Source organism: Equus quagga, chromosome 8 (genome assembly GCF_021613505.1).
Source record: "Equus quagga isolate Etosha38 chromosome 8, UCLA_HA_Equagga_1.0, whole genome shotgun sequence".
Taxonomy (NCBI): Eukaryota; Metazoa; Chordata; class Mammalia; order Perissodactyla; family Equidae; genus Equus; species Equus quagga.
Window position 1 is genome coordinate 103494716 of NC_060274.1, and position 25354 is coordinate 103520069.

The following is a 25354-nucleotide window of genomic DNA, read 5'->3' on the forward strand; positions in this document are numbered from 1 at the left end:
ATGACATATTCAAGTTGTTCTGATTTTTTCTGTTTTTCTGATAACATGTAAATAATTTTTCTTTCAATTATCCCTGTTTTCATAACTTAATTGTGATATGTGCTATCTTCTAAATTAGTGCTTTAGAAGTTTCCTTTATGCCTTGATTTTTAAATTAATAAGGTCCTGGCTCTGATTTGAAGTAATGTAAACACCTACGGTTCTTCAGAAGACAGCTTCCTGTTTTTTCCATTCCAGCTGCTAATCCTACAGCTCTGGGACAAGGGGTATGACCACGTGAGGCTCCTGTCAGCACCATGTGGCAGCCCTGGCACTGCTCCCTTCTCACTCATATCCTTTCCTTCGAGTCTCCAGGGGTTGTCTGGCTGTTGCCATCCTGCACATCTTAGCAGAACAGCTCTCTATCTTGAGCTTCTGACCCTGAAGCAAAAACACATCTTTGAGATTTCCTAGGGGATAACTGTTGGCTGAAACAAGAGACCAGACAAGGATAAACAAATACAAAAGCGAGAATGTCACAGTCAGTAAGTGTCTCAAGGCCTTTCCTGAGACATAGGGAAAACGGAGTAAATTTCACCGACACAAACTTAGAGCCAGGTGCCAGCAGCTCAGCTAGTTTTAGATCCTCTCTCTGCTCCCCCGAGCCCTGCTCCACTGGTCCTCTTCTCAGACTAATCCTTTTCTATAAGGGACAGGCTATTTTCTGTGATTTCTATCACTTTTTGTTTTTTAACTTCTGTTGAAAGGCAACAAAAGAACAAATAGGATACATATGACTTTGAGGGAAAAAAAAAGAATCTCAGCTGTTATCCTTAATGATCCATTCTCATAATTTATGTAAAATAATTATTATTAGAAAGGAAAGCTCTTCCTTTTTTTTTTTTTATTTTTAAAGATTGGCACCTGGGCTAACAACTGTTGTCAATCTTTTTTTTTTTTTTTTTCCTGCTTTATCTCCCCAAACCCCACCGTACACAGTTGTATATCTTAGTTGCAGGTCCTTCTAGTTGTGGGATGTGAGACGCCACCTCAACGTGGACTGAGGAGCGGTGCCATGTCCGCGCCCAGGGTCCGAACCCTGGGCCGCTGCAGCGGAGCGCACGAACTTCACCACTTGTCCACGGAGCTGGCCCCCGTCCCTTATTTTTAAGAGCAATTTTATAATTTCTTTTTTGCTTTTAAATCAAAAATAAACCTTAAGCTTTTCTTTCAAACCACAGAAATGCCGAGAATTCCAGTTTCAACTCAGATACACACACAGTTTCACTCCCATCCTTACTCCCATCCTTACAATAAAGAGCTGGACAAACTGAAAATCAATGAATTTTCTTACACTTATCAGAGAACTGAGGTTGCAAGGCAAATCACTAACTTAAAATATGGAGACAGGCAAAACAGAGCGATATGGCATTTGGAGCAGATGTCATTGGGGGTCATAAACAGTAGGACCACTTACTTGACTAGTAATTTGGACAAATTACTAGAAGCTGAGTGCAGAGAGAAACTCCTGAGGCTGCAATCATAAGGGGGCTCCCACATTTTACTGGGCTTTCCTTCTAGTAACCCCACCAATTTCTCATGGTAAGGATCCAAACAGGATCCCCATGTGGAGCTGGCAGAAACAGGGGAAGAAAAGCCATTGTCACACCTCCCAGATTCTTCTCTCTAACAAAGAAAGACTTTGCCAGAAGGAAACACTCAAAACTTACCCCAGCTGGGGGAAGAGAAGGCTGCCCGCTGCAGTCCTTTGCAGCCTTGCTGTCTTGTCTATTTGAAGAAACTAATAACAAACCCAGAGTGAATAAGGGACAACACTTCAAGAGAACAGGTTGGGGAATATTTCACCCAGGGAAGAGAGCAAGGAACATGGGCCGGGAGGGAAGCGATAGTCTTGGACAAAGGATAGAAACACTTGTGAAGGTTACAGCCCGAAGACATGGGTCCACTAACAGACTGAGAATTTATCAGATTATAAGACACTCCCTTCTCCTCAACACCTTATCACAACATCAGTATGGCTCCAGCATAACAACAAGGTCCCAGCTAAAAGAGCCGTAAGACACAGATCCTCTCTGAGGAGGAATACTCAGGGAAGCCCAAAGTCAACACAGGAGACAAAGATAAGGCTACGAGAAGAATTTGAAGCTTCTTGTAGCTGCAGCTACAACAAACATTAAACACAGCCCAACCCCCAGTCAGATTAACATAAATCCTCACACTAAAGACAAATATACCTCAGTTCCTATTACTTGATGCATGTCTGACTTTCAACAAAAAATTACAAAGCATGCCAAAAGGCAAAAAAGAAAAAGAAACAGTCTAGAGAAACAAACCAAGCATCCCAACCAGATTTAGATGTGACACAGATGTTGTAATTATCAAACAGAATTTAAATAAAGATTATTAATATGTAAATGGTTTTAACAGAAAAAGTTGAAAATATGCAAGAACAGATGGGTAACATAAGCAGAGAGATGGAAACTCTAAGAAAGAGTCAAAAGGAAATGTTAGAAATCAAAAACACTAACAGAAATGAACAATGCCTTTGATGGGCTCATCAGTAGACTTGACGATTCTCAGGAAAGAATTAGTGAACTTAAAGAAAGGTCAACAGAAACTTCCCAAGTGGACATGCAAATAGAAAAAGAACTAAAAAAATGAAACACCAAACTATCCCAGAACTGTGGGACAATAGCAAAAAGGAGTAACCACATAACTGTAACACCAGAAGGAGAAGGTGAGAATGGGACAGAAGGAATATTTGAAGTAATAATGGCTGAGAATTTTCCAAACTTCATGACAGACACCCATCTACAGATCCAGGAAGCTCAGAAATATCAAATAACGAGACCTAGGCACACATTATTTAAACTGTAGAAAACTAAGACAAGAAGAAAATACTGAAGGAAGCCAGAGGGCAAAAACACCTCAACTAAAGAGAGTCAAGGATAAGAACTTTATCAGGTTTCTTGTCAGAAGTCATGTAAGCCAGAGGAGAGTGGAGTAAACCTTGAGTATTGAAAGAGAAAAAAGGCTAACTGATAATTCTCTATAAACATGAAGGAGAAACAAAGACTGTGACAAACAAAAACTGAGAGAACTCATTGCCAGTAGTCCTGCCTTGCAAGAAATTCTGAAAAGCTTTTTAGAGATAAGGAAAATGATATGGGTCAGAAATTTGGCTATATATAAAGAACGGAAAGTGTCAGAAGGAATAAATGAAGGTAAAATATGATATTTTTCTTATTCTTAATTGATTTAAAAGTTAACTGTTTAGAGCAATAATAGTAACAATGCATTGGGTGATTATAGCACATTCAGTGAAATGAATGACAGGAATGTCAGAAGGGATGAGAGTGAGGGATCGGGAATTCTCTATTATGAGATAGCTACACTACATTTAAAGCCTTACGGTGTTATCTGAAGGTATACTTAGATTCTTTAACAATGCATACTGTAAACCCTAGGGCAATCACTAAACAACTGAAAAGAAAACTAGCAGTATTTCAAAAGAGGCTATAAAATGGAATCACATAGACTGTTCAATTAAAGGTGGCAGAAAAAGGGGGGAGGACAAAGAACAAATTCAAGGCAGTGATAAAGCAAAGATTGTAGAATTTCATCCAACTATATCACCTTAAATATGAACAGTCTACACACCATTAAAAGACAGATTGTCAGATTGGATAAAAAAAAACCAAGAGGCAATTTTATGCTGTCTATAAGAAATCCACTTTAACTAAATAATCAGAGGGGTTAAAACTAAACACATGGAGAAAGACACCATGCTAACCCTAATCAAAACAACACTAGCATAGCTATATTAGTTTAAGACAAGATTTGTTGTTAGTGCCATGGAGTCGATTCCAACTCCCAGTGACCCTGTGTGCAGCAGAGCAGAACCGTGCCCAGTCGTTTTGCGCGATCCTCTCACCTTCCAGCACTATATCAGACAATGCTCTGCTGCTATTTACAGGGTTTTCATGGCCAATGTTTTTGGAAGTGGGTGGCCTGGTCCTTCTTCCCAGTCTTAGTCTGGAAGCTCTGCTGAAACCCGTCCACCATGGGGGACTCTGCTGGTATTTGAAATACCAGTGGCATAGTTTTCAGCATCAGAGCAAACACAGCTGCCAAGGTATGACAGCTGACAGACAGTGGTGCAGTTCCCGGACCAGGAAACGAACCCGGGCTATGGCAGTGAGAGCTCCAAATTTTAACCACTAAAGTAGACTTCAGAAAAAAAGATTATCAGGGATAAAGAGGGATTTTACATAACAATAAAGGAGTTGATTCCACAAAAAGACATAACAATCCTAAATGTGTATGAACCTAACACAGCATCAAAATACAAGAGGCAAGTACTAACAGAACTAAAGGAAAAGTAAGCCATTATAAGCAGGAGAGTTTCATTAGAAGTATGTTCCAAGTCCTAGAGGACAGAAATCAGGGGGGCCACACTCTTGCTGTAGAAGTGATTTTAAAAAGTAAGCAAAGAACTAATTTAAATACATTTTGAGATGATAAACAAACTGTGGGAGAAATGGGTGAAAGAAGTCAAAAGGTAAAAAGAAAAAAAGATTTTTTAAATAAGAAAATGGTAACAATAGTAATTATTGCTATTATTATTGTGACCCCCAAAAAAGCCAAACCATAAACTGATAGGTTCACAGGCATTTCTTTTATGACCCTGTAACATCCAGTATAAATTCTAATGCATTTGTAATAACTCATTTTAGAGGTCTATTTGGCTCTATTAGACTCTGGCCTATGGAGAGAGAACAAATCTTTTATTTTGCTCAGCTTGGTTTCCCCAACACCTAGCAAGGTTTTTGACTGAATGTTCAATAAATACCTACTGAACATCTGAATTTTACTACTAAATTATGTTCATCAACATTTACCTGCATAAGTGAACTATTATTTCATTAAAAGTACAAAGTCCCAGTTGCATTAATCTTTTCAAATAGAAGATTTTGGTTTTGCATTCATCCGCCACTGTTATCAAACCACCACCTGATTTAGTAACACAGCAAAAACAACTATGATGAACGCATGAACTGTTCGCAGGGTTAAGGTGCCACCCTGCTTTACTATCAATTATTAATTTACTCATTTAAAACGATCCACAAATTAGTAAATGCCAAGTAATTGATACAGACAGAATATAGAAATTAAGCAAAAAGATTAAAAATATATGTAAACTTATGTACATTACAGAAATGTAACTGAATGAGTGCATGAATTTTAAAATGCCAGACTTTGTCAATTTAAATTATATGTCAAGGCATAGTTAAATAATTTATACCTCTAAAATAAGCAAACAAAATGCAAATATGGAAGGAATACATTATTAGACAAATCATAGGGTCTAAAGATGAAAGACATGAAAGAAACATTTTATTCAATTTCAAATGTATGTTTAGAACAGTAACTGAAGAGAAAAAAATATTATGTCCTCTGTCATCTCTTTAAATTACATAGTTTAGCAATCATCTTCAATTCATTTCTATCAGGCTGAGTTAAAGAAAAAAAATTGAAATTTCAGTTACTTCCATAAAACTTAGAAGACCAGCATGTCATTATGAAAAATTATTTAGCACTGAGGAATACCTGTTTCTTATAAATTGCCCAGCTTCTGCAGATAACAGATGATTTCCATTTTACTATTCGGGGCATGCCCTATATACCAAATAGGCACAAATCTGATGTCCTAAAATAGGGCACATGAGAACATTTATTTACTGCATAAAATGTACCGATATTCTTCTCCCTTTATCAAATAATTCTTTCAAAGCTTCTTTCAAATATCACTATTTATTAAAATTCAATGTCACTCAACTTTTCAACCAAAGTATTACAGAAAGTAAAGTACATCTTCATAGGCCTGTTAACACTTGATGTTCATTCTGAGTCAGGCAGGGGAATGGGAAATATCACGGACCACTTACCTGACATGCATTATAAAGGAGTTGGTGTTCCAGTTTTTTAATACCCAGAATCTGCTGAAACATTTCATAGAGTTGTTCCTTGCTCAGAATAAGTTCAGAAACAGCACTTAGAGTCATTCTATTTGGCTGTTTGCACAAGTCCTCTTCACCCCTGTAAATGGCGTCATATTTGGCTATCCACGAACTCAGCACTGTCTCTTTGCTCAAGCCATCAATTTCTGGCAAACTCCGCACACGTTTTTCTATGTTTTTCTTGAATACCTCTCTGAAGTCATTAGCAGAACATCCTCCACTCTGAACCATCCTGGCCACTCGATCACTCTTCAGAAACACCTGAAAGACAGACACAAAAAAACCCCAAAATACTAATTTACAATTAGGCAGGGACACCAACAACACTTGCTTTTAGCAATCCAGCCAGAATTATGACACCTAATATTCTACAATGATTCAAAATGTTTTATAATACGTGGTAACTAATGACACAATGGAGACCCTCATACCTTCTAAAATGTTGAAACGTTTGGGAGAGACAGTAATGAGTGCAAAGGAACCTGTATGATCCAACTTAGACCAACATGCTCCCCACCTGAAGGTCACAGGCAACTCTGCAACTAAACGTTTTAGGAGTTGGTTAAGAAGGTAATTGGAGACATGAACCCAACTTCCTCACCTGTACTTGAGAGTTCTGGCTCGTTTTTCAGCAGAGAGAGGGTCCCCAATTTTTTTAGTGAGGATCTGAAGGCCAAAAGTGTGATAAGTCTAGTATCCAAGTCAATAACCATCATGTATAACTGTCAATCAAAACTGCTCCACAGCTAGGAAGTTGGGTACAACTGTCCCCAATCCCTGATTTCATCAACTTCTCACATACTTTTCACAGTTTGGGAGAATGGATGATAGAAAAGCAAAACCTCAGGGCCGGCTCGGTGGCGCAGATGTTAAGTGCGCACGTTCTGCTTCTCGTGGCCCGGGGTTTGCTGGTTTGGATCCCGGGTGCAGACATATGGCACCACTTGGCACGCCATGCTGTGGTAGGCGTCCCACATATAAAGTAGAGGAAGATGGGCATGGATGTTAGCTCAGGGCCAGTCTTCCTCAGCAAAAAGAGGAGGACTGGCAGCAGTTAGCTCAGGGCTAATCTTCCTCAAAAAAAAAAAAGAAAGAAAAAGAAAAAAGAAAAACAAAACCTCTAGAAACTTCTAGCTGCCCATGAATACTAAGTAAGAAATAAAATACAAACAATGACAACCAGAGAGTAGGAAGAGATGGGGAATAATTAGTAATAAGGTCATATTGTGCAAGAGACATCAGACTTGGCATTAAATCTCTCCTTTCTTCTAAGTTACAGACCCAAATTATCAACAAATATCAGCCACGATCCATTAAACATCTATTCCACCATCAATATTCCTAAGAGTCCTCTATAGATATTTATTTCTGTTTTCTTCCTATAATGACAAAAAATTATTCCAGAAGAGTCTGTAGGACTATTTAATGCAGCCCCCATAAGTTATCTGTGTTATTAAGCTTATGGAACAAAAACTCAGGTAACTTTTAATCTAAGAACTGACTCATAATATTGAGGTACTCCCAAGTTATGACCCCACTACTTGGATCATGCTACCATGTCTGTCTGCGTATGGCCAAGTAGCATGCATATTCCATATAAAGGGACCTTACTTGTCCCACCGACCGGCACCTGAAGCAAACCTTTCCCCTACCACTCTCTCTCTCTCCCCTTTTAGGGTCATTCACACTAAATATTCATGTTTCCCATCTTTGCTCAATGGCCAGAGGATTGCTGACTCTCAAATATTCTGATTGACTAATGTACTGAACTAGGTATCTAAATTCTACATCCAACAAACATTGATAATACATACACACAATACTTCCTCTCTCTACCAGCTGTGGCTCCATTACTTACTATAGGAAAGACTGTCTTATTTTCTGTTTCTAAGCTAAAACTAATTAATTTTTAAGTGACAGGTATAAGAATAGTGTCTTTAATTGATCTAGATCAAGGAATATGAAATTAAGATATTTAACAATATATTTTATTTAAGAATGCCATTAACTACTTCAGAACACACAGGGTTGTCTTCATCTCCTTTCTCATCCTCATCCAATTGCACTACTCTCATTGGGCACTAGAATCAAGCTAAGCTATATATATATATATTTTCCTAATTTCTGTGATAGCTGAATCTTGTTAAATGGGAACATACAGAAGCTCTGTAGTCAAAGAGGGTTCATGGCACCAGTTGTCAATCTATTGCTTTTCAGCACTACCTTCCCATTGCCCTGCCTACGGCAGCTAGCACAATTTTAGAGGATGTTAGAGGGACATTGGAGGAAGAAGGGCTCTTCTTCCTAGTTCTCTTCTTACACCTGGAGGCACATGGCACCAACCCATGGGCAGTTCTTTCCAGACCCCTGAGGGAGACCTCCCAGTGCACCACCCCCACAGGCAGAGTCCCAGAGCTCTGCCATGCAGCCCCTCCCTAGGGACAACCTCCCTCCAGTACCTCAGAAGGCAGATTCCTCATGAGTCCCACTAATGTGGCACTTCAGTGAATTTGTCCTTTCATTGGGTGCTGTGCTTCCTATATCTGCTATTCCTGTATTCTTTAATTTTCCTTACCTGATATATCTAATTTTGTTTTTGTTTATATCAAATTTTCCCTGTTCAATTATTGTGTGGTTTCTGTCTCCAGATTGCACTGATACAGAAATACTGAAATGCTGCATGTAACATTACTTCCATGGGAAAATATTTGAAGTTGAAATAACTTTTAAAAATTTGGTAATTGTGTCTAAGGCTGGAATGGCAAGATATTTTTAAAGTGAGATATAAATATCTTAAGACTGCTTCAGAAAAACTTTTAATTACTTGGTATCTAATACTCTAAGTTGGCAGGCATTTTATTTTTTTCAATTTCTGCCTACCACAGTCAGTGTTAGATTCCACCAAGTAACCAAACGACATTTTGAAGCAAGGAAACTAATGAACTTATGTTTTTGGAATCTTTTTTTTTTTTTTTAAAAGATTGGCACCTGAGCTAACATCTGTTGCCAATTTTTTTTCTTCTTCTTCTCCCCAAAGCCCACCAGTACGTAGAAGTACATTCTAGTTGTGGGTCCTTCTAGTTGTGGCATGTGGGACGCTGCCTCAGCATGGCCTGATGAGCGGTGCCATGTCCGCACTCAGGATCCGAACCAGTGAAACCCTGGGCCACCGAAGCGGAGCACACAAACTTAACCATTCTGCCATGGGGCCGACCCCTGTTTTTAGAATCTTACATGCCCCATAAAACCATACCCAACACCATACCAACAGTCCAATTATACGTTATTTAATCAACATTTACTAAGTGGTAACAATGTGTCAGGCATTTTGCTAGGTGTTAGGGACGCAAAGATGAATGCACCAGACTCTGGCCTCAAACAGCTCAGACGACCTGAGAGAGACAGGACCCACAATGAACTGTAACAGGGTAAGAGCAGTAATAGAAACCTATGCAAAAGGAGACAAAGAAAAGGAAAGTCATTAACTCTGTTGTCTGGGGAGCAAGGTTGGGAAGGAGGGGGGCACAGGACAGAGACAAGGGACCCATCATTTGATTGACCTGTGGGTTAAGTGAGGAGAAAAAGGAGAATAAAATACATTTCAGGAAAATAATAGAACAGAAGTAAAAAGCACAGAAGCATAAAACAGCATGGCCTGTTGAGGGACATGTAAGAATTTTCATACTGCAGGAGCATTAAACACAGAGTGAGGGGAGCAAAAGTTGTGCCAAGCAGACCAACAGAGACCAGATGACAAAATGCACCATGTGCCAAGCAAGGAATCTGAGCTCTCTCTGATGACTGGGAGTCAGTGATGGCTGGGAGTCAGTGATGGCTGGGTAACTTAGGGACTGAAATTCTGAGGAGTATGATTTAGACAAATAACTGGCACCAGCATCAGGGGTAGATGACCACCAAAACAGAGAGTGGGATATCAGTTATCAGATGAGTACAGTAGACCAGGTGAAAAACAGTAAGGGATTGATCTAGGACAAAGGTCATAGGCTAGAGAGAGAAGTAGAGGCAAGAAAACACTGGGAGACAGAATTAACATATCATGGTGATTTACAGAACATGCAGGGGCAGGAAAAAAAAATATGATTCAGTTTTTTACTAGGGTGCCTGGATTCCACTAACCAAAAATAAATACAGGTGGAGCAACATATTTGCATGTGTTTGTATATGGTGAGGGGTGTTAGGGGAGTCATGGATTATTAGTTTAGTTTTGGTAGAGGTCAGCTTTGAAGACAAACTATAGTAAAAATACAGAGTCAAGAACAAAACTCTATGAATGCCCTACATTGAAAGGGTTGGCAGCAGAACTGGATCCAGGAGAAGCTGGTAGTATCAGACAAGTAGAAGGAAAAATATGACATTAACAATCAACAGAGGAGACAGTCTTAAGAGAGAGAACGAGCATCAGGTGCTGCAAGAGAAACCAGCTAAAAGAAGAAGAGAATTGACTAGTCTTTATCACCACTAGGTCACCTTGGGCAGAGAAGATTTAGTGAAGCGGTCAAGAGTGGGGGCCAACCTGCAGGAGGGAGAAGAGGACAAGTGGCAATAGAGTTAAGACAGTAAATAAAAACTCTTCTTTTAAGAGGCTTGAATGAAAAAGGAAATGAGAGAGAGGAAGGCAAAAAGCTGGACTGGGAAATCACATTAGGCAATGAGAGAGACAAGTCAGCAAAGAGAGGCAGTTGAAGGTATGGACAACAGATAATAATGATGGCGCATCGCTTCGGAGATTAGTTTCTAAAAGACTGTTGTTTTTTCTCTCTCTCCAATCACTCGCGCTGGGGGAAGCAAGCTGCTATGAGGCAAGGAACGGAGGCCCTCTGTCTAATAGCCCCCAGTGAACTGAGGTCTGCCAAGAACCATGTGAGTGGGCTGGAAAGTAAATTCTTCAGCCTCAATTGAGCCATGAGATAACTGTAGTCTCAGCCGACAGCTTGACCCCAAGTCCATGAGAGACATTAGGCAGAAACATTCAGCTAAGCCACTCCAGACTCCTAATACTGAGAAAGTGTGAGGTAATATATATTTGTTGTTTAAGCTGCTAAATTTGGAGATAATTTGTTACAAAACAATAGATAATACATTCATTTATCCACATGGTTTATTCTCTTACTTCATTTGGGTCTCAGAACATCATATCCTGAGAGGAAGCCCTGCTCCTCCCCAATTCATCATACTTACCTGCTTACCTTGCTCTGTTTGTCTTTTTAGCACGTAGCACCACCAGATATGTATTGTCTACCTCTCCTTGAAATAGAAAGTAAGCGCCACCAGAGCAGAGACTTGTTTGCTAGTGAATCCAGTGCCTAGTGTAGAGCCAGTCCCACAGTAAGAGCTCCATAAAGATTTGTTGAAAAAAGTAATGACTATCTATAGACATTGAACTCTGCAAGGCGAAAGAAGAGGATTAAACAGGCATCCAGCTCACAGGTTTCCTACAATATGGACACCTGTGGGAAGGGAGTCAGGAGAGGGATAAATAGTGAAAACCCGAAGGCATAAGAAGTGGTATAGTTGAAACACATAAACTCCAGAAGCCAAGAGAGGTTTTCAAGAGGGAGGAAGAGCAATGATCTGAAAGCAGGAATGAGGAACAGTTCTCCTGGCCCTAGGCGGAGAAGAGAAAGGAAGGCTACTTTCTCTCCCTGTGTCCTCTTTGGGATTCCATGCTGTCCACCATCAGTGAGTTCTAGGGCACTCCACTTTGCAGATGCTCCCAATCCTGACACTGTCACAAAGCGTGATCCACCAGCCCTTCTATCCTAACCTCACTTCAGCTTCAAACTTGGAACTCCAATACCACCCAACATCTCTCCACAGATGTCCCGCTGGCACCCTAAACTTAACAAGTTTTAAATGGAACTCATGACTTTTCCAAGTGTTTGCTTTGATACCAATGTTAGATTACCAGATACCTTGAGAGACCTGGAAACCATTCTCAACTCCTCCGTCTCCTCCATGTTATTTTTTCCAACATACAGCTAGTCACCAAACCCTGCTGATTCTGCCCCCTAAACTCCTATGGAATCCTTCTTTGCCTCTTCATTCCTCACAAGAGTTCTTCATGCCCGTCTCTGTGGGACTCAACTGGATAAGACAAAGAGCCTCTGAACTAGTCTTCCTGCCTCAGAAGTCTTCCTGGCAGCCATCCCACTCCAACCACCATTTTTCCCAACTTGTTTTCTTCGTTGGTATCAAATAAATACTTCTTGTAAAAGAAAAATCTGGTCATTTCAATCCTTCTCCAGTTTAAAATTCTTCACTGAGTTTCCATCAAAACCACCAAGGCCTCTGAAGTTCTACTTCAACTGGCCCCACACAAGTCATTCTCTCTCACTCAATCTCCATACTCCATCTCCACTGCCTTCTCTCAAAAACTTCACACTGCCCATCTCACCATCATCTAACTATCTCTTATCAACTCTTTAGACCCACACTCAGCTGACCTTCCTCAGTGATCCCTTCCCCATTCCCTCCGAATTGCCCAGATCTAGTGTTGTTTGTATGTGATCTTTGCACTTTCTTTTGTCCTTTAAAGTACTTATTTTGTAACTGTAATAGTTAAGTGAAAATTCTATTACCATCTTGTTTTTTCACTCACTAGACAGTAAGTTCCATGAAGCCAAAGACTATTGTATTCACCACTATATTGGTAACACCTAGCACCAAGCTGAGCACATAGCAAGCACTTAGAAAACATCCACTGAAAGAGAGAATAACCGGTTTAGATAATTAAACTAATAATTTCCCCATCCATGCATTTGCATAATTTAAGTAACTAGCCAGGAAGGTTTACTGATTTTCAACTATATGCTTAAAGAAGAAAGAAGACATAGACGTTGTCCAGATGAATGGAGGAAGGAAAGACATCCTAGTGGGAAGGAAGCCCAATAAGTGATAAAAGAGGAAAGTGAAACTAGTGTTGTGAGGAAAATAAAATGTATATTGTCTAAAAAAACACAATATTGTTTAATTCTCATAATCTGTGCTGTTCTTACAGAAATAATGAGTTTTTAAAAATAATTTTTCAGGTGTTCTCCATTACAAAACTGTAATGATGATGCATTTAGTCTCACCAGATATCAAATCTCTCACTCCTGTATCGTTTCACAACAACAGTTATCAAGTTAAAGGCAGGTAAAGCGTGGCCACATGCTCACTGGTTCTAGAGCTGGTCTCCCGGTCTTGAGTGCACATACACCAGCTTTCTGCTCTCAGCCCTGGGATCCCCCATGAAATTCTGTCTGGAGGACATACAATAGGGCTCCACGCTGGTGCTGAAGCAGTTATGAGAACTTAGTATATCAATCAACCCACTGATGAGCACCTATTTTGTCTCCCTAGAGCTCTTCAACCATTATCTCCTCAAATCCTCACAAATGCTCTGTCTTTTACAGATTAAGCGGTCTAGGCTGAGAAGTTCAGTGAGTGGCCCAAGATCACAGTTATTGGGAAATTAGAGACTGAATGCTGGCTTTGGGAATCCAAAAGCAACATTCCTTTACTTATTCTTCTCTCCCACTTCCCCACTCCACCATACCCCACTCCCGCTAACAGTTTATCCTCTAGCAGCCACATGTTCTGCTGGGTGCTGGCCAACACCTACGGAATAACCAATTAATGACCTTCTTGCGAAAATGCCACCAAATACACAATTGATTCAGTGTGGGGGTTAGGAACCTGACATCAGAAAACTATACCATAGAATGTAAGTTACGTTTCTCACATTTCAGAGAGTTTTAACTTCTACATGGGCCCCCTATCTGAGCACCACCAATACCATCTTTTCCATTCATGTACTTAGCTCATATACTAAAGAAGTCTGAATATCTTAAAGTCATGGCGCACTAACAACAAAATTAAAACGTGATAACTACCACAAGAAATTATATCTGCAAAGGGTAAGTCTGCGCAGCTGTCCAAATAAGATTTCAAATACACTTTTCCACAGAAGCACGTATTGTTCACACATTGCTTTTGATCTGAACCATGCATTGCTTCTTTGATTCAAAAGGACTGTATAATGACAAGAAAAACACTATCTGCTTGCCAAATCATTGTGGCCATCCATGAGATGGTTCCTGGGAAGGCTGCCAACGTGTTAAGCCAGGAGAACGTTGACAAAGTACAAGAGCTCCACTTGTAAGGGATGTCTTTTTCTCCTTAATAATGCCAAGTAAACTGTTCTCTAATAATTCTCATAATCTATTCTATCCATGGAGAAACAGTGATAGTTTTTTAAACTATTCTTCAAGTGTTCTCAATTCATAAAGCTTTAACAGTGATTAATTGTCTCACCAGGTGTTAAATAATTTCTAGTTTTCCAGTGTGAACACTAGTATTTCTTATCAGGTCATTTCGCATGCCCAAAGCCAGTCGATGGATTCCCCGGCACTGTATTGTGCCAGTCTCCATCCATTGTAGTCTCCCTCAGTCTACCTTTCCAGCCTTCTCTTTCACTGCTTCCGAGAGCATATTTTCTGTTCCAATAAAGAGGAACACTTGCTTAGCCCTCAGTTCTCTCCATGTTTCCCTCACACCTCATCCATTTGTTCCATAAATATTTAGAGACATACTATGCGCTAGGCAATGTGCTCGGCGCTGGGAATTTACTGGTGAGCAAAATAACATGGGTTTGCTGCCTTCACAGACCTTATAGTGGGGGAAACAAATAATTGCACAAATTAAAATGACTGCAGCTCAATAAATACTGAGAATTTCTGGAGCCATGAAGTTTGTAACAAGGTTTTGAAAGTAGTCAAGGTCACAGAGGCTTCCCTGAGGAGGTGAGTGGAGATAGAAAGACCAAAATTAATTAGTTTGGAAATGAGGAGAGACCAAGGGACAGTGGGAGCAGGGGGGCACAGCTAGTCCAAATGGGCTTGAAAAAGGTTCCTTGGGCTGCAGTGAAGGGACCAAGGGCACAGTGGTATGAGAGGAGGTACAGGCTTTGTAAGCCCTGGGAAGGCCTCTGGTCTTTAGCCCAAGAGCACGGAATACCATCCAAACATTTACGTCAAGGAATTTCATGATAAAAACTGCATTTTGAAAAAAGCTAAATTTCTTCTACGGGCTTTGCATATATTAACCCTCACAACCACACAAAGTAGGTGCTAGTATCTATTTTACAGGTAAAAAACAAAAGCATAGAGAGACAGAGACACATGCCCAAGGTCACAAAACCAGACCATGGAGGAGTCAAGATTTAAGCCCAGTCTTGTTCCATAGTCCCCCCCGTTCACCACCATGCAATTGAATTTGGCAATTTATCAACTTATGGCTCATTAAATGGAGCTGGAGAGGGCAAGGAGTGGGTGGATTGCGGATTAGGAGGTAGAATGTACTCCTGCTATTCTCTACCTTCTTTGTGAAGCCTCCCACAGCTTGACGCCATTTCTTGATTCTGAGCCCTCTCAGCACCTTCTCCATCCTCCCTGAAGGTATTCAACATACCTGTCCGCATGTTGTAGCAAATTCTGTGTAACATCATTGCCTTTCTCCCATGCTTAGACTAGGAACTTCATTAGACCCACACGTTTAAAGCCTCGTTAGGGTCTGCTATCATTAGACACTCAAATTTTAAAAGAAGTCATTAGGTCCTTAGAGTAGTAATGGACTTTGGAAAGTTAATAAATCCAAAGGGTGGTGTTTTGACCAGCGTAGGATGAAGTTTTCACTGATTCAATGTAAAAAGGTGAATACAAAGATCACAAAGTAATTTTAATAAAGCTAAATTTATTCAATATTTTAATACCAGAAATCATAGCAAGTCACTTCTTTGTAACACAATGTTACAGTAAATTGTGGGTTAATTTTTTTGTTGTAGTGGTTAATGATCCTTCTTGGCAAATAATAGTTAAAAAAAAAAAAGTTATACTTGACCCGTTTTTTTTTGATTCATCAATTCCAAAAGGTTTGGAAACCACTGATTTAACCAGTCCCATTCCCTTACTTACCAAATGTGAATAAATTATAACTTAAAACCAATAGTAAAATATCTTAGTTAAAAAATAAACTTAAATGATACCTCCAGACTTTATCTGTAAACTAGGAAGCAGGTGCTCTCAAAGTCCATTCCTTTTAACTATAATCTAAACTATAACTAAACTAAGATCTAACCATAACTTAAATCCCTCAGAGCAAGTCTAAAGCCCCCAAACTATCAAAGTCTTCTAACACAGTCTGTGGCAAGAACTGAGATGTTTATATTCAAATGAACATAAATGTGATTTGAAAACTATAAAGCCTTTAAAAAAAAAAATACTGTGGCTGGCCCATTGGCATAGTGGTTAAGTTTGCATGCTCTGCTTTGGCAGCCTGGGGTTCGCCAGTTCAGATCCCGGGCGTGGACCTATGCACTGCTTATCAAGCCATGCTGTGGCAGGCATCCCACATATAAAATAGAGGAACATGAGCACAGATGTTAGCTCAAGACCAGTTTTCCTCAGGAAAAAAAGAGGAGGATTGGTGGCAGATGTTAGCTCAGGGCTAACTTTCCTCAAAAAGAACCCCCATACATATAGTATTCCCATCATCTGATCAATTTTACAAAGTTTTCATAAAGCTTTTTTTTCTATTATCAGGTAACAGCAGATCCTCTAGTCTTCCTTGATAGGTATTTTCCATCTCACTGATTAGCTTAAATCTCTCTAAGCTGATGGCAAATTCTCCTTAACCCTATCACTAGAGAACCTGAAACTAAAGAATTTACCAAGCCACTCACTCTGAGCACAAATATAAATGGAGAAACAACACCACTGGGCACTAGCTGGGCTTCCAATCTGTATAACACTGAGACCCTGAAGAAGAAAGATCATGTTCACAGTGGACCAGGGAGCCATGACATGGTATGTGAACTTCTAAAGTAAATTTCTTTTTTTTTTAAAGATTGGCACATGAGCTAACAACTGTTGCCAATCTTCTTTTTTTTTTCTCCTCAAATCCCCCCCAGTACCTAGTTGCATACTTTAGTTGTGGGTCCTTCTAGTTGTGGCATGTGGCACGCCGCCTCAACATGGCCTAACAAGCAGTGCCATGTCCACGCCCAGGATCCAAACCCTGGGCTGCCGAAGCTGAGCGCACGAACTTAACTACTCGGCCAAGGGGCCTGCCCCTAAAGTTAATTTCTATATGTGTATATAAAGCAAAAGAAAAGTGCCACCTCTCCCAACCATCTTCACCTTTCCCTTATTTCATTCAATGTTTCATGGTATGATAGAAATGTCTGAAAGTTCCTGGGTTGGGCTACCTTACTCTGCCTATTCTATGAAGAGGTTTTTTGGGTTTTTTTACTCCTCACTATAATAATAAAGAAAATAAATTTTAAAAATTTATTACTTTTTGAGTCTCATAATATCTAATCTTCAATGAGTATTTTAAATGATTTATCTTTATTATATGGAACAAAGAAAACATGCTGTCTTCCAGCTTTACAATATTCCAACTTCGCCTGTGTAATGCAGCTCACCTCACCCTCACTTCTGCCCCACTCTCTTCTCATCGGCTGGGAAATAACATAACAAAAATCAGAGGGGAATCTGATCTGAGTGTTCAAGGTGTGACACAAGCTGAGAGACTCTGAACCATTCTGAGTCAGTTTCCTCACAGGTGGAAGAGGGATAATATCACTTTTTCCAAGGCAAGTTTTTTGAGTATTATATGAGATATCAGTGAAGTAAGTTTTTAACCAGCGTAATGCAAAGCATGATCCATGGATCAATGTCATACCCCAATTGTCACCTGCCCCTCAACAAGTACAGAGTAAGTTTTCAGAAACCTGAAGTCATATGACATTACCATGACACCCAAAAGCATGATCTTATACCAACATTTTGTTATGAAAACGTCTAAACATACAGAAAAGTTGAAAAAGTTTATAGTGGCTTGGCAATCACTGAGTTAACCAATCCCATTCCTTTACTTATCAAATGTGAAGAAATCAGAACTTAAAACTAAAGCAATCTCGTGTTCTGACATACTTCCTACCTAGATTCTACAAATAACATTTTACCCTAGTTTTTCTTTCACGTATCCATCTGTCCCTCATCAAACCAAATTATTTTTGTTATGCACTTCAGAGTAAGTCAAATATATGATTTTCTATATATTTTTTAAATTCACAATGGATTAGAAAACAAACACTGGTCCTTTGCTGCAGATCCTGTATATCAAGAAACTTTTCTTTGAGAAGATGAGTGATGTAGACTAATGTTGACGCAGAGGTTGGGAGAAAAGATATTTTTAAAAACCAAATCATTACATTTTCCACAACACTAGCAGGATAGCAGAGAATGAGCTACTACCCTTTCAGATTCTAGGTTTATAAACCATGAATCTTGAGGACAGCAAGTTATCTACTCTTATTAAGACAGGCCTACAGCAGAGGAATGAAGTTCAAAAATGAAAAAGGAAAAACTCTGGAAAGTAAATCAATCTTAGAAGCAAACATTCTGTTAAATCAAAGAAAAATGAACCCAAAACTTGTTGACTACATTTCCCTGGCATATAGTGGCTGTCAAATATTTGTTGAATGAATTTTGCAGTTTATACCTTGTAGTTATTTACTTTTCCACCAGATGGCAACTATGCATGGAATAACAATATAGGTTTTTCATCCCAGAATCTGATTTTCAGGATTGTGCGAGACCTCAAAGGCATAAATCCAATCATCCTTCCATAGCCTGAATTCTCTCACCACCACCACCAATAAAATGACATCCAACTCCTGTAGGGAAGAGAAACTCTCTGCTCTGAGGCAATAACCTGTCTATAGGCAGAACCAACCACTGGAAAGTTCTTTGTTTCCAGGTGGCAACATTCTCCCTACAGCTATCCTTCTCTCACCTAGTTCTAACTCCCAGAATAACAAAGAAAGTCTAAATTCTTCCCAAGGCCATTCTTCAAGTGTTTGATGGCAGCTAACACTGTCTTCAGCCTTCCAGGCTAAACATACCTCAGATGACAAGACCCCCTTAAGTAACCTGGTAGCTATCCTTGGCACACGCTCCACTTTTCCTGTACGTGTTCTAGTGGAGAATTCCCTTCAGGTCTTTGGTCAGTTGTCGATCTTCTTGGTGAAGCCTCCTCTATGTGAAATTGCAATTCTACTTTCCACAGCTCCCATGCTACTTTCAGTTTTATTTTACTCCACACCACTTATCATTTAACATATTTTATATTTATTTTATATTTTCTTCCCACTAGAAAGCAAGTTCCCTGAGGGCAGTGTGTTTTGTATGGTTCACCCCTGTGTTTCCAGGGCAATCATTATTTGTTGAATAATGAAGTGATTAATCAATGAACCTGTCATTGGGTAAGATCTCACTATCAAGGAAAAGGACAGTAATTAATTCTAGTCACAAAAGCAATGTTATTAATGCAGAAGATACCACACACACTCAGATGACCCACTTAGATGTCCAATGGCTCATCCTGCACTTATTTCCAGCTATATTTTTATGAACGTTAAATTGAGTCTCTTCTCTCCGGTATTTGTTAAGCTGATTTCAAGGACCCAAACCTAGGAATTTACACAATTCCCTTGTGAATTTCATCTATTGCCCACTGTTTCAGTACGTTGAGATCTTTTCACACCTTTAGTGAATAGGTGGTCTTAAAAACTATCCTTTTCCAGTGTGGGTTGCCCAATCCAGTGTGTGGACTGGCCTAGCTGTTTCTGCTTTTTTGGGTTTTCTTCTATACTTCTAATTGTAATTCACAAATTGTCAAAAAGTGTCTACTTGTTTTCTCACAACTCCCGTGGCAGTGTGACAGCGGTAGCAGAGAAACCAGAACTGGGAGAGAAAAGAAGCAAGCAAGTATGTGCACAAGTCATGCATAAATCAGAGAGCAGCTGGACACATGAAATATGGCTAAATGTGTCTCTTAACTTAGCGTAATAGCAACTATTATTTGTGTAGTGCTTTAAGATTCACAATTACACTTATACTATATCTGATTACAACTGTGATGCATCCTTTTCCGAAAATTAATTGACCCTCTGAGACAGTAGAGGTTCTTAAACTTGAATGTCCATCAGAAGCAGCTGGAGGACTTGTTAAGACAGCTCGTTGGGCCCCTCAGAGTTTGACTCCATATGTCTGCAGTGGGGCCTAAGAAATTGCATTTCTAACTAGTTCAGGTGATGCTGATGCTGCTGGTTTAAGGACCACTGCGCTGAGATGCTTTGCCCTGAGAACAGGATATGAATGCAGGTCATCCAAAATAAAGGCGTCGTATTCTTTTCAATAGTTAACTGTACTTCTCATGCCTGGACATTTAAAAAGGCTTGATATCAATTATTAGGGGAATTGCAAAACTCCTACCATTGGCAAACTTAAGAAAGCCTACTTAAAAACACTCTAATCTTTTTTTTTTTTTTAAAGACAAAAGAGCTACCAACTCCAGAATCAATACTTCCTAAATGGAAGCACCCATTCCTAGAGCTCAAGTTTCCTTTTCCACTCAGCTATACCCAGCCCACATCTTTACTCTCCCACATATGCCTTTATCTTTCCTAATTTCCTTGAAATCTCATGAGTTATCACCTCCCGCTGGCAGTTCCAACACCTTTATCTAGGACTTTTCCTCCAAGGCCCACTCCTTTAAGTCTTCAAAACTGGACTCATCCTAATTCTTTCTCCTTTACTTAAAAACTAGCTTATTAAGCTAATTGTAGCGTAATGGTTAAGACCAGGAGCTACAGATCCAGACCAAGTTCAAACAGAGGCTCTGACACATACTGGCTGTTTAGCTTGGGGCAAGTTACTTAGCTTCTCTGGGTCTCAGTTTCCTCATGTAAAGAATGAAAATACTTATAATGTCTACCTCATAAAGTTATTGTTAGGATTAAATGAGTTTCTACTTGTTAAGAGCAAATAACAGCACCCTGGTATGTTGTAGCTATTGTCACTACCACCTTCACCATCCCTATCACAATCGCCAGCTTCACTCAGGCTGCAAAGCATTTTTGAGGGAAAAGCCATGCAGCATTATAAACGTGGGCACTACAAGATAGCGGTCCAAAACAGTAATCTCAAAATCAACATAATAGTAAATCACCACTGATGTAAAAGCAAATGGTGGGTCATTTTGTTCATAAATTACCACAATTGAGCACTTACCATATATCAAGGCTTTTGCTAAATTGTTACATTAACCTCATTTAATTTGTATAAACCTATATGTTCAGCTATAGGTTGGGTAGTGGACATCACCCAACAAGTACTTTGGGTTCCTCAAGTCGAGCATACTCAAAGTTTGAACTCCTCTTCTACCCCAAACTTGCTTCACCTAACTGTATTTTCTACCTCACTGAATGGCATCACCACCTAGTGGCCCAGGCCAGAACCAAGAAGTCATCCTGACTCTTCACCCTTTCTCAACTCCTCCTGGCTCACACCCTCCTCTTGTATATTCACTGTGTGCTACTGAACTGGAGATGAACTGAAGACAAAGGTTGTGGGTATAAGGAAGCTATGATCAGTGTTACCTTGGTCATTAAAAAATGAAGTAGAAAATTCACATCAGCAAATGAAGTCATGAAAGAGCATATTATCTTGGAGGTGGCCCACCTTATATTCATCTCACCCAATTCACTCCCCACTGCCTTAGTTCACATTTTTACTTTATCACTCTTAGATGATTCCAATAGCCTCTGGAATTCCCTGTCTTCATTTTTCAAGTTCCTTAATGAAAATTCTACATGACACTCAAAACTTCTTTACAAAACACTGCTGTTCACACTGTTCTCTCCATTAGAATGACCTTTTTCCCAATCCAGTAGCTCCATTTCAAATGTTACTTCTTTAAGTGTTCCCTGCTTCACTAGCTGAAATCTACTCCTTCATATTCCCAGAAGCCTCTATCACTTCCTTTCCATGAAATGTGACCCTCTATAACTTGATACTTAGATTTCTACCTAAATATTTTCAGTCAAGTGAAAACAAGCCAATCTGAAGGAAGCAAAGGATGAACTTGGGAACTTGATTCATGTGAAGGCTCTCTGGAATAGCTCTATGGCAGTGGTTCTCAGTCTTGTCTGTACACTGGAATCACCTGCATAACTAAAAATACTGATGCCTGGGTCCCAGCCCAGAGGTCTTAGGTGCAGCCTGGGCATCAACCGTCTTAAAAGCTCTCCAGGTGATTCTGATCTGTAGCCAAGGTTGAGAAGCACTGCTTTATGGGGAATAAAAAAAGGAGTGAAGACATTAATAAAGGATTTTAAAATAGAAGATCTGGTGGAAATCAGTAGAGATGACAAGGTAGGCAAACGGTACTGTAGAGAAAGTCTAGGAGGCAAAGAATTCAGTGGCATTTGGTAGAGTTAAACTAATGGCTTATAAATGGTTCCAGGCTGAAGCTGGAAAAGATAAGATGGGCTGGGAAAGGACGGTTAAGGGAAATTCTGCTTGGAATGAGAACAAATAGCATGTGGTGGAAATGAGAGGTCAAATGAACTCAGAGAGGGAATTCTGAAAAAGACGCTGTAAGTCAGGAAGTTTTCAAAAATGACAGACCCTGATGTGTGGCAACAATCTGCTGAATTGGGAGGTGAACGTTACGGTTGTAGAAAAGTTTTGAAATCAGGGTTACCTTGGTCATCAATGACCAGGAAGAGGAAAAGTCAAATCAGCAGCTGAAATCATCAAGGAGCACGGTACCTTGGAAGTCTGACACAGATGACAGCATGATTGTGGAGAGAGGTGTTATAGGTTGTGGAGTAGCTGTGAGAAAGGGAAGTTTTGTGGAGAGATTATGATGGAACAACTCTAACACCTGCGCATAGGGAAGAGATCATCTAAAGTACATTATCCCCACTTCCTCCCCCAAAAAAGAGGAATTTTTCTCTGTCCCAAAAAAGTTCTTGTGGTTTAGAAAACCAGGTATGTGTTTTAAGATATTTCTGTGTTGGTAATTGTAATAACCCATAATCTTACTTTTCATCATTAACATTTTAAAAAATGCCATAAATATAAAACCAAATAAACATTCTAAAATACAAAAACTGGCACTCATAGGAAACGATGCAATAGGAACACAGGGTTGCCATTAAAATGACTCCTTCACAGTATCAACATAGGAGGCCTTCCTCTTTTTGCTTCAATGCTTCTCCAAACCCTGATTCCTTTCCCCTACTTGATTCTGGCACGCTGCTTCAAAAACCAATGAGTTTGTAAAAGGAGAAAACGCCTTCACTGTACACTAAGCTTAAACACCATCAGAAACGCCAGATCCCTGGCTCACTAAATCTTTTGATATACTCATAGTATTGTAAATGTTATGGCTGACCAAATTTCTACAAGATAACCGCATTATAACAATTCCAGAGCAAGAGACAGGAATACTGTCAGTGTAGTGTGTCTCGTAACACGAGAAACTGTATAGATTAATTCCCCAAAGCATCACCCAAACAGAGATAAATGGTCTTAGAATCATTTTTACTTTAGTAAATATTAAACCTAATTTATCCTAGTAAAAAAAAGATTAACTTTTATAAGAAACATCAACCCCCTACCTAGCAGAGGTGAGCATGGGGAATCAATTTTATTACCAGAGAATGCAAAAGGATATACAAAGGAGAAATGTAAGGGAAATCCAGAATAGTACGGGTATTAGGGGCAAAATAATTCACATTGTAGTCCCATGTCATTATGGTAAAACATATTTGTATCACTAGGTACAAAAGAAGATGGTATAGCCCACAGGATAGGTAAAAATCTACCACAACAAATAACACCTAACATTTGACATAGCAGTGCTTTTCCCAGGTCCTAGTTATTAAACCCAGAGTAAAAGTGGTTTATTGATCTGTTTACAACATTCTAAAGACAAGGTTTAAAACTGCTGTTTTGTTCTGACATAAACCGCTATGGAAAGCACTTAGTCCACCGCCTGCTACACGGTAGGCACTCAGCAATGATAGTTCAAGTTCACTGACTCGACCTTTCCTTCCCCACTTCAAACAGATTCTAACCACCCTTTAAAGAACATCCACTGAAAATTCTCAAATCAAGACAACAAACATTATGCTAAATGTTCAATGTCCTTATTAACAAGTGACAACTCATTATGTAAGTGCATAAGTGCTAACTACTTACACATGAAGGTAAGTCAGGTTTAAGGCTGACAATGATGAACAAAGGAAAGAAAGGAGAAACCAATGAGGGCACAGAGGAAGGACAGACAGAACACAATGTGAGTGTCAGTGTGAAGTACAAATTCTTTAAGCGCTAGGTCTATCATGGAACATGTACCCCACATGAATTTGCTAGGAGTACACGGATCTGTAATGATCCTGGCTAAGAGTACACAGAGCTGTCAAGTTCCTAGAACCCTGGGTTTGGGGACTGCCAGCACTGCTAGATGCATCCATCTCTATAGCTCCAATGATTGTCTTGGGCAACCAGTGGAAGTCACTCTAGCCACCCCCATAAGCAGAGGCACCAAAAGTGGCCAGAGAATGACAGCTTATCCTAGCTTAGGACCTGATCCTACGAGGAGTGGCTCCCATAGGGCCTCAGTGTCCTGTCTCTTCAATGTGATCCTTGGTTCCCCAAGAAATGACTTTGCTCTCCCAGGGTAAACTTAAAAAGGCACTCAAAACAGTTTTTCTGCTAAATCCTCCAGTACTGGTGCTATGCATATCTTTCAAGGCACATCTCTTAAGATTAACTTAGTCAAAACATCTCCAGGGCTGGGTATAAAAAGGCCTGTGGTGTACCAGCAAGGCATCGCTCCCATCTGGTCACATGTCCAGATTTTGCTGTGTCCCATTCCCCCTGGCCTTAGATGAGCATCCCTCACCCCATCTTTAAATAGTCTTCCTCTGCATTGCACTAAGAACCAACTATCGCCCTTCTTTCCATCTCTGAATTCTGCTATTACCACCACCACTAGGCAACCCACAAAATTCCTCTTAGATCTCTCTAGAGATCTCTCTCCAGGGTTGCACAGGAATTCAAACCCCACTGTCAGCCCTGGAGAGTTCAAAGCTCCTCGTTAAAACTATGCATACTAAATTGTAATAATGAATTCTTGGCTTAAAAATCCTAATTTTCTATTTTGTCAGAGTGACTTAGGATGATAATTTACAAGATTAAGTTCCTATTGTTTTGTATGATTGGGATAAACTGCGCCGTTTTTCAGATTAACACATAACAGTTGATTATGAAAAAGACATTTATCATTATTTATTCATTCTCTCAAGAATATCTGCCTGCCCAGCACTGTGCTAGATCCTGGGAATATAGGAAACAAAACAAACACAATCCCACGATGTCATAATAACTTCTACATCGTGATTCTTATCTCCA

General features: G+C 39.7%; 1 protein-coding gene across 3 annotated transcripts in view; it reads right to left on the minus strand.

The window, feature by feature from the left end:
- Nucleotides 1-25354, minus strand: part of CADPS2 (calcium dependent secretion activator 2) — a 495748-nt gene that overhangs the window by 308218 nt on the left and 162176 nt on the right. For all 3 annotated transcript variants that reach the window (XM_046669954.1, XM_046669956.1, XM_046669955.1), the window contains one exon: nucleotides 5949-6281. In XM_046669954.1, the coding sequence (XP_046525910.1) occupies nucleotides 5949-6281 (333 nt within the window). The remainder of the gene's footprint in view (nucleotides 1-5948; nucleotides 6282-25354) is intronic.